At 42.0% G+C, this 10,208-nt stretch overlaps 1 protein-coding gene across 1 annotated transcript; it reads right to left on the reverse strand.

The window, feature by feature from the left end:
- Positions 1–1,211: 1,211 nt before the first annotated feature.
- On the reverse strand, positions 1,212–8,677 carry LIPG (lipase G, endothelial type). Its single transcript, XM_073680477.1, has 10 exons — positions 8,397–8,677; positions 6,494–6,687; positions 6,109–6,288; positions 5,642–5,753; positions 5,094–5,318; positions 4,738–4,980; positions 4,417–4,540; positions 4,122–4,334; positions 3,096–3,200; positions 1,212–2,919 (listed from the first exon to the last, which is right to left on the reverse strand). The coding sequence occupies exons 1-10, from the start codon at positions 8,659–8,661 to the stop codon at positions 2,907–2,909; spliced, it is 1,674 nt and encodes a 557-aa protein (XP_073536578.1). The 5' UTR covers positions 8,662–8,677; the 3' UTR covers positions 1,212–2,906.
- Between the last annotated feature and the right edge of the window lie 1,531 nt (positions 8,678–10,208).

Genomic DNA, 10,208 nt, shown 5'->3' on the forward strand with positions numbered 1-10,208 from the left:
TGGCTCTTGTAAAGTACATAACAATATTCTGTAGAAGTCGTGTGTGAAGATTTTGAGTCAATTTCTCATAGACTGGATTGCAAAGTTGTCCCCTCGTCCTTTATACCAGACATATTGGTGCCAGTAGAAAACGGACAGGCAAATATTTGGGATTGTTGTGATCCAGCCGGCTGCCAAAAATCTGCAGACACGCGTGTCCATGGTCAGAGGGCAAAGTCATACAATAAGGCCCAGACGAAATAGACACCCAAATCAGTGGTGTCTGTCTATGAACAGACTCCATAACCCCTGAAGGGCTCTTTGAGTGTGTGGTGACCTGGACATGACCAGTATGGACACCACACAATATCTAAAGAGGATCAGATATCCATTGTGTTGAGATGGTTAGTAGCACATGGAATGAGTACTAGTCAGGGCATGTGTTTTGGTCACCAAAAAAAAAAAAAAAAAAAAAAGTTTAACAGGCCACTTGGGTATTGTTTTCAGACAGGCAGCAAACAGGTAAAACATCCACCTATAACTCTGCAGATGGTGGGCAATCTGATTGTCACTAATAGGAGGTCAGCACTTTGGTTTTGATTGTGTCTCAAAAGTAAATCAGATGACCCTTCACAGCATGCCCTGGAACAGAGGAAAACTGCAGCTGCATCTCCTGTCTAAGGTTTGTTTGGCAAGTTATGAGGTTTCTATTGGTTATCATTATCACTAAAGTTTCCACTATTAACAACTTGCACTCAGATTCCGCAGGGTGCAAGAAGCCACCATTCTGAACCATGTATGATACATGGCTGGTTACTGGTGTTCCTTTTCCATGTGCGTGTATATATTTAGCATGGTGGAGCACACTAAGAAAATCTTTAGTGAAGATATGAAAATTTACAATTATCAGAAAACACTTAGCCAGTCTGGAGATGTCCACCTGCTCATCACCGTTGATGTTCCTCAGCTTCTGGCTTTTATGTGCTACCTCTACTGGAGGAATCGGTTAAGCACTGACTTCATTGGGACAGGAGGTCTTGTATGAGGTTTTTATTTGGTTTCTTTGGCTTCTGGAAGTAATGACCAACATGGGAGTTGAGGAGCACAGACACCATGCATGGTCAGGGTACAAATGGACAATCATGAATTCCAGACACGAGACCTTCTAACTAAACTCATTTATTATTTTTTCTTTTAAATAATTCCATAAAAAACAAGCCGTGTTATTACACATACAAGTTCAGAATAAATAAAACACAGCAGACACAAGTTCATTATATACAGATATTTCATAAATTAATGTTTCCACAATAGAGGCTGTAGATGACTATACATTAAACTTCGGTGGAATGGCCGCTTTTGACCTTAACATTTTTTTCTCAAGGCAGCAAGACCTATATACAAAGTATATACATGTATTTACAGCAAGATGGACGACAAGGAACCCTCCACTCATGTATCATCCCAAGGTACATGCCACCTTAATCATCGACAAGCATCACAAGACTTGGAACTTCCCCAACTTCACTCCAAGACCACAGACTACCTAGACCTGTGGAGCTTAGAGACTCCATTTGTGAAGTGTCCGACCTTCAGCTTCAGAACTGGACAAAATTCCCAGCTGTTTGCAAAAGACCAAGATAACAAAATTTATATTTTAGAGAAATAAAAAGGCTTAGACTATATCCTGATAGGAATACCAGCCAAGCCAAAGCACCATGTCATCTGGCCTGTGCCCAGTATGGATGTTCCAACGGTTGAAGCAAATTGATGCAACATGGAAGATTACAAAAGTGCATAGGGGAGAAGTATTGGCTTTTTTTAGAGTCCATCTTGAAACATTCCAGTAATTGCCATGGACCATTAACACATATGGGTGGGGATGAGGGAGGAAGTTAAAGGGTTATTTCCATCTCATACATGGGCATTGTTGGTTAGTGCTTGGGGGAAAAAACCCAATCACTTTTGCAATTGCAGTTTAAGATCTTTATCCATTCATGAGATATTAACAATTTATTTTCTACTTTTATCCAGATCGTTGCCTGGGAGACCGACCACCGTTGCCCTCCATCGTGGACCAAACATGCGCAGTGCTTATGGGCCCTTTTCTAAATCGAGCTTGTAAACAGCTTTGAAGCTTGTCAGGATCGCACTGTTTCAATTTCACTCAGCTTCAGTGCTAAGAAGTGAGAAAGCAGTGGTGGTTGGTCTCCTAGGCAACGAGCTACAAATAAGTTAAATATTTTTAAAAAAAAGTGATTAAAAATGTTAACAAACCGTAAATTGCAAAAGTGCTAGTTTTCGCAAGGACTATCCAACAACGTCAGTCTATGACAATGGAAACAGCCCTTAAAGGAACCAATTGATGGAATGCCATGTGACTGGGCTCCCACAGCTCAGAATAAAATACTGATAACTGGATCTTCATGTACAATGTTAATATCTGAACCATTATAAATAAAAAGGACTACACTGGTCAGTCCTTGCCACAGCCCACACTGTATAAAAATATAAACAGAAATCTCAAGGGTGACATGTACACAAAAAAAAAAAAAAAAAGTGGGGTAAAGTGTAGAATAAAGAGTAAAGTGAGGGGTGGGGGTCCGTTAGTAGCAGGTTTGTAACATACAGTAACAGCAGCAGATTATTATAATCTCATTAATCCCAGTGGTCCTTTCATGAAAAACTTCCTTCTTCGTAACAGTTTGAGGTGGGGGAATGTAAACTTTTTGCAAAGTCTCCATGAAAGGATTAGTGTGGAAGATATTGGCCCCATAAAGGTCCATGACTGCATCGTTACAAGGCTTAAATAAGCAGCATAGTTTTCAGTGCTTCATAGAAGTCTCCATGTAGAGCTCCACCTGGTTAGGAAGTCTTCACACGGTAAGGGACAAGGATTGCGGAATTCGCGTGACGGATCCAGGCTGTTATAAATTTACCCTATCGGAAAGAAAGTGAATAAGTCAAAGAGCGGATCCAGGTTGGAAGCTTGGTCCAACTATAAAATTTAGACCCTTAATTCACCATTCATGCTCGAGGGACTTTAAGAAGCCTACAATGGTGGCCACATTTATGATGAGTAGACTAGATCAGAATTCTATTGTCACAGTTCTTACCGTTTCCGGCTCTTTACTTCCCAGCCATCTTTACATTTTTCAAACACCAATTCACCACCAGGAGATATACGGCTTTCATGCATATCCTTCAGACAGAAAGTAAACCTATAAAATAAAGTTCACGACGTTAATATAGAAAGTCAGTCAAAAACACGAGATACTATATAGTCCAAGATGGGCAAAGGTTATCCAAATGAAGACCACTCATGTGAGGGTTGACCAGCTAGTGATCCTGGACCATCTCTAAGCACTGAAGGAACCACCATGTACAATAGTACAGTGAATGTATGGAGGATCTTAGGCATCTAGCAATATCTACAGAAGTTAAGGGGTTTTTTTAGCCCATAAGTAAAGATATGCCATTGTTTTTCAGTTTACGGAAGGGGGTTATACTTTCTGGGACCTCCAATGGTCAGGACAATGAAGAGGATCAAGCTCTGTTCCACCTTCACTGCTTTTTCCTACATAGAGGTTCCTGGTCATCCAGCTGATCATAGGACCAGTTGGAGTCTCCAGCACAGATTGGTGGCAGAGCTAGTTAGGAAGATTTTAAGGATTGGGAGAAATGCCAGGAGTCACTCCATCAAATTGATGATGACATTAGGATCAGAGATAAGGTACTGGGTGACTTTTTAAAAGGGATTTGCCTGACTATTCTAGGGGAGGTCCAGAGAAGTGCACCCCCACCAATAAGTCTTGTATGATCCAATCTGTTGATAGACCATTTAGAAAGCCATCCCTAAACATGAGGTGGCAGGAGAACAGGTCCACGTTGACCAACTGGTTCATCAGTATTTTGGGTTGTAATTAGATGATAGACTACGAGTCTTTACATGATCACTGATTCTATTAAAAAGGAAAAGACCTTTAAGTTGAAGATGAGCCAGTGATCAATTGATTGGTGGGTCCATCTTCAGAAATATAAGAAATGATGCTACTGCAGAGGTTTGTGTCAATCCAGTGGCAACCATTGTATTAAAAGGCAGCTCTATCAATCTCAGACCAGTACCGAACCAAGATACTCACTTCTGCTGGGTTTCTCCAGACTTCACCCGGATACGACGGATGTGTAATTCTTTTTTGTCACCTTTGGACTGAAACCAATAACTGGAGCTCCAGATACTGAACCACGATTGTTTGGTCCCTTCCCATTTCAGCTTAATGGTCAGGAGATCGCCAACATCATCTTCACTGTACACCAGGAAAGTGTTGGTGAAGTTGTATCCGATCTGCTCAGGTCTACAAAGAAGAAGTTTTCATTAGAGGATGGAGCTCAAGTCTGATGGACACAATGTATTCTGCACATCTAGGGGACACGTACACAGTTAAGGTCAGAGGGATGGAATCGTTCATTGTTCCAGCCAGGATGATGGAGAAAGTGGGTTCAGACGTCTCCTGTTCCTTCAAGTAGTTGAAGATGTGCATTTTGAGCTGGTAGTGATAAACTGCAAGAGGCAAATACAGGAGATGTCGTCAGCAATGTCAGGGAGGGAAGTGAATAATGGTGCAGAGGTGGTACAAAGAATTTTTGGACTGAGGGCAGGTTTACTACAGTGTCAGTCTTGTAGGATACACATACAAGTACGATTCTCTGCCCTACTAATCTCCATTTTTCACCTATACATTTAGGTCTTAATCTCACCTTTGTATGGCATCTGTGCCCTGGTCTTCAAGTACATTTTGCTGTTTCTTTTACTGGTGCTTTTCTTGGCATTATAACCAATGGCGTTACATCTGTTCTTGCGGCAGCTCAGGCAGATGCCTTTCTTGAAACGGTTGGAGTCCGTGCATTGGAAGGCAAAGCTCTCCTTGTCTTTATTAATGAGAGAGTCCACAAAGAGGTGCACAGAACGCTCGTGTTCACACTTTACAGCGTCACCAATATCTGAGGGTGAAAGGAATACAATGTCACAAAAGCCATTACAGTAGTTATATTCTTGTACATAGGGAGCAGTATTATAGTAGTTATATTCTTGTACCCAAGGGGCTTATACTTACTTCCATAGGCTAGTGCCCCAATAACATCTGTCAAGCCACAACCCGGTTGATAATCTCCACCATTGGGATAGATGTCAATATGTCCAATGGGCATCTTGATACCAATGCTGACTCCTAGCGCCTCTCTGGTGTAAGTATGAAGAACATCCACAAATTCGGCATCATCTGGTGAGAGACGTTTATGAGCTTCTACATCTTCAAACATTGGTCCCGCTGGATCCAAACCTGGAAGAAAGTTTTATCAAGAATGTCAATTTCTTCTAAGGATATGAATACACAAATATTAACTAGGTTTTAAAGAATTCAGAAAACTTATGTACAGTACACACCAGTGCGTCTCCAATATACATGGATTGGTCAATTCTTTTAAAATCTTTGATCAACAAAGACTCAAACTCTTGTGACATTTACTTTCCCTTGATATTAGCAGCTCTAATCCCTCTATTATGGGATAATCTCTTCCAACCAAGACTGCGATTATTAGCCATAAGAGCACAATCTTGGATGCAAGAGGCAAATTCTGGGGGTTCGGGAGACATGTTACATACCAGTAATGCGCCCGAGTGTCCCTGTTACATAATTGCCAGCAAAGCCTGCAACGTGCGCACCGAGACTGTAGCCGATAAGATGGACGTTTTGAAGGGACAGGTTTCCTTTTTCCTGTAAGATTGATAGTAAGACACCAGATATTAAATAACCAGAAGAATTATTTAGATGCAGAGCTGTAGGTTTACTGAATCACCACCAGCATTATAAATGGTGGGTGGGGGTCCCATTATAGCCCTGAATCTTTAACTGCACCTTTGTACCAAGTGGGTTTATTATCTAGCATGCAAGTAGACCCCTCAGAGCTAAAAAGTTGCACGTCATTTATCATAGAGTTCGATTAAGTAATAAAAGCCATCAAAAAGCTGCACTGAACACCTCAATGCATGCCTGCGGTGCTGCAAGAGCTTATGTACCATTGAAAGACTAATATTTCCATTGTTTTATGCAAATTTTGAAGCCTTCTCACCTGTAACCAGTCTATCAGAACGGCGGTCTCCTTCCCGACCAGCTTTGTGTGATTGACGGCATCAGGGTAGAGTTGATGAGCGAGGGACATCCAGTCGACCACTATGATGTTGGCATGCTGCTCCCTCTGCTGCAGAGCGCCCACCAGCTTATGCAACCAGCTCTCGAACAGTCCAGACATCTGGAGATAAAGAGTGTTAGCAATACAAGGAGGACGTCAGACAAGTGAGAAGTTTCCCAAAACGCTTCTCTCTGGAGGCAAAACTGCCAACGTGACAAGTGCACCGTGCCAAGAGCTTTACCCCATCTCATGGTTTACCCAAATTATTCTTGATTAATCATATATTGAATGGAAACTTGCAGTACAGAACATCTAGAAAACCTACCGTCCACCCATGAATGACAATGAAAGTCTTTGCTGAGGAGTTGTAGTGACAGTGCTGCAGGCAGTCATCATTTTCTGGGTCCAGGTAGCAATCCTCATCCGGATTGGCAGAGAAGTGGGCATTGAACTGTATATTAGGTTTCTTAGGCACCAAGTCTCCATCAGAGTCTTCCAATAAATTAGCAATTGTGTCATCTGTAAGCAACGGACAAATATAGAAGTTAAAGGCATGCTGGGACTTTTAGTTCCACACCAGTGGATAACTATCTAGGCTTCCTCCTACAAAAGCTGGTTGACCTGGTTATGTAGCTAGATCATGGCATATGGACCCTGCAGCAACAACTAGCTGACGTCTATTGTAATAACTCATTGTAAAGTGTCCAGAAGAAACAAGCACCTCTGCTGCCCCCATGAGTAGAATATAGATACTGCACATCCACACCGGCATTCATAGCCCATTAATTTAGCTGCAGGCATATAAAGGCATATTACATGACTAACACCAAGAAAAACATTATAACCATTAATTACAGAAATCAACCCCGTGAGAGAATGGAATGACCCACTTGTTCTAATAACCATGTGACTTATTCAATATGAATTAATGTTTAAATTGGTTAATTGAAAAGTTACAGAAATTTCTATATAACCAAAGTAGAAAAATAAATGAGTGAATTTGGATAACTGACGCTGCCGCCACTCCCCTCCACCCCCAATCCAGTAGTTAATTAGAACTTGCACTTGGCAACCAAATGGTTACATCACTACTAAATAGTAATTGCCCCCAACAGTCATGCCCCCCATCATTATCTGTCAGTGTCTTTGTGAGCGTGCGTGAATTACAGGTGCACTGTGCAAGTCGCTCTTTTGTTACATTGTGTCGCGCAGATGTCTTATTATGCAGAATGCAATGTGCGTCCAAAACGACAGTGGAAGCTCCAATCCTCCAGAGCTTTACGCCATGCCAGATCGGTCTCGTGTCGGGGGGCCACCACCGCACCATGTGGGTTAATAATCTCTAAATCCTATTTAGTCCCTTCTGAGTAGAAGTAACAACTAGCACAGGCAAAGTGCGCCTACAGTGCCAGATCTAGGAGCAGGTAAATACTAATAAGTGTGATCCAATATATGTTCAAATAATGAGGGCAAAAAAATATATTGCATATGATCTGATGAATAGTCTACATATGGCAAGAATGAAAGCCTCCTATTCTGCAGTATCCATGCCAAAGAGAAGGGTGTACAAAAAAAAAAAAAAAGTTGTATATATGTATATTATATCTAAAAATAATTTAGTTATCTATACACACACACACTAAAAATATATATAAATACAGCTCTGCAAAAAAAAAAATTATATTATAATTTGAATTAATTTTATTCATAATGTTAAAGACAGTACTAGATATGTTGGGAAGATTATTTTTTTTATTTAAAGAAAATGCACAAATAATTTATATTACTTTTTGAATTGTCTAATTTCAGAGCTAATATAGTTATATAAATATAACTATATTAAATATTTATATATTACTTTTAGGGGCTTTTTTTTTTTTTTTTTTTTTTTAAATGTATAACCTTTATTCTTCCTGTTATTCCCCAATCCAAATATACTCTGTCCAAAATACAGCCTCTATACACAGACTTTGTATCCTTCATTGCAGTGGCTGAGCAGTATACATCTGATATAGTCCCTAACCCAATGAGTTTTTTCTTCCAGCAATGAACCTGACCTGAGGGGTCTGATCACAGAGTAGAAGAAAGCTTCAGCATGGAGGAAGCCCCCCTGCAGACAGAGGGAAGGGGCAGCCACGTGTGCCCTATAATCCCCATTCATTCCCCCTATGGGGGTCTCTAGCACTCCCCAGGTGACCCCAGTAGTAAGCAGTAATGGAGCCACTCACCTTTCAGCAGCCCTTCCTCCGCCAGCACAGAGGCTTGTACTAATGGCACTGCCAGCACCAGGCACATCCACAATAACTCATAGAGAAGGGGCATCACTGCTGTCTGCCCAGCCCAGATCCCAGCACCAGAAGACTTATTTATTGGTCTTGATTCGGATTTCAGCTCTGCAGCTCCCTCCACCTCGCTGATACAATGGAGCTCCACACTGATACAATGCAACGAGCCGCCGGCTGTTAATACTCCAGCGCTGGTCACATGACCCATCGGCAGATCGCAGCCGCTTATATAGGTTCCCGGCGCCGCGCTCTGATTGGTCACACCCCTCACACGCCCAGACGATCAAAAAATGAATGGGAAAGAATGGCGCTGGGCTCCCACCTCCAGCAGCGACCACAGAGGGGTCCTGTCTGCTGACTGGAAAATGTCTGTGTCTCCAGCGTGATGTTACACAGCAGCACTCATCAGATGAGCACATGGGGAATGTAGTGACATCAGATGGGAGGGAGGAGGAGATCTATGTCACTGCTGGGGGGGATCTGTCAGAGAAAGCTGCTGCACAGTGTCCTTATAGACTCGATCTACTGGACATGCAAGGTTTACTATTCTGCAGCCTTCAGAGCTGAAATCTCCCTGCATTTGCTGCTCATTCCGTGTATTCAGCTCTGGGTCACCAGGTATTGACCTGTAAACTGGTGCAGAAAAACTGTGTTACACACAGGGCAATGATCACCCAAACAAGCATTCATTCCCACATGTAAGCAGAGCCAGGCTGGAGCAATGGAGGCAGCAGTGGCACCTACAAGAGTAGAGGAGTAGACCACAGGGAAGCAAAGGGAGACTGGAGGGGCAGAGTCAAGGTCATGGCACAGATGAGTACACTTATGGATTTAGCAGAGCTCTGCAGGTATTTTGCAATGTATTAGAGTCCAGCGATGTAGCAGAACTGAGAGTTGTAGCAGGGCCTAGCAGCATAGCAGAGCTGGGTATGTAAAATGACTCACTTGTAGCAATATAGCAAAGCCCAGAGGCACAGAAGAACAGGGTTTGTTTTTAACACACTTGAGGACTGTAGTATAGTACAGTAATGTAGCATGGTTGAGAGTTGTAGCAGAGTCCAGCAGTGTAGCAGAGTTGGGTATGTCAAATGACTCACTTGTAGCAATGTAGCAAAGCCCAGCAGAACAGGATTTTTTTTTATATACCTTAGGAATGTAGTTGAGTCCTGTGATGTAGCAGGGTTGACAGTTGTAGCAGAGCTCAGCAGTGTAGCAGCACTGGGTATGTCAAGTGAATCACTTGTAGCAATGTAACAAAGCCCTGAGGCACAACAGAACAGGGTTTGTTTTTACACTCTTTAGGAATATAGTAGAGTTCAGTGATGTAGCAGGGTTGAGAGTTGTAGCAGAGCTCAGCAGTGTAGCAAAGCTGGGTATGTCAAGTGACTCACTAGTAGCATGTAGCAAAGCCCAGTGGCACAGCAGAACAGGGTTTGTTTTTGATCCACTTTAGGAATGTAGTAGAGTTGAACAGCAGTTGATTAAACCTAAAAGCAGATTTCACCAGGAACATGAAATTCACTTTATATTTTTCCTACCAGGTGTTTTTCAAAACCTGAAGTGGAAAAAAAAACGCTCAAAAGACTGGACATATGACCAGCAAAATCATTTTATTTCACTCTCTTATATAGCGCCAATAATTTCCACAGCGCTTTACAGACATTATCCCCATCACTGTCCCCATTGGGGCTCACAATCTGCAATAGAAATGAATAGTAAAAGTCTTTCAAGAGTTTTGTGAGCAATTTTTCAGGT

The sequence above is a fragment of the Phyllobates terribilis genome, unplaced genomic scaffold (assembly GCF_046119375.1).
Source record: "Phyllobates terribilis strain yellow unplaced genomic scaffold, ASM4611937v1 Scaffold_1__5_contigs__length_1240528914, whole genome shotgun sequence".
Lineage (NCBI taxonomy): Eukaryota > Metazoa > Chordata > Amphibia > Anura > Dendrobatidae > Phyllobates > Phyllobates terribilis.

Bases quoted from the DNA above. Each gene is read 5' to 3' on its own strand.
- LIPG (XM_073680477.1), bottom strand. From the start codon at position 8,661: ATGGGTCATGTGACCAGCGCTGGAGTATTAACAGCCGGCGGCTCGTTG. The intron at 5,754-6,108 runs GTGAGAAGGCTT...TCAATCTTACAG, and splicing joins TTCTGATAGACTGGTTACAG to GAAAAAGGAAACCTGTCCCT. The intron at 5,319-5,641 runs GTATGTAACATG...ACTTTCTTCCAG, and splicing joins GACACTCGGGCGCATTACTG to GTTTGGATCCAGCGGGACCA.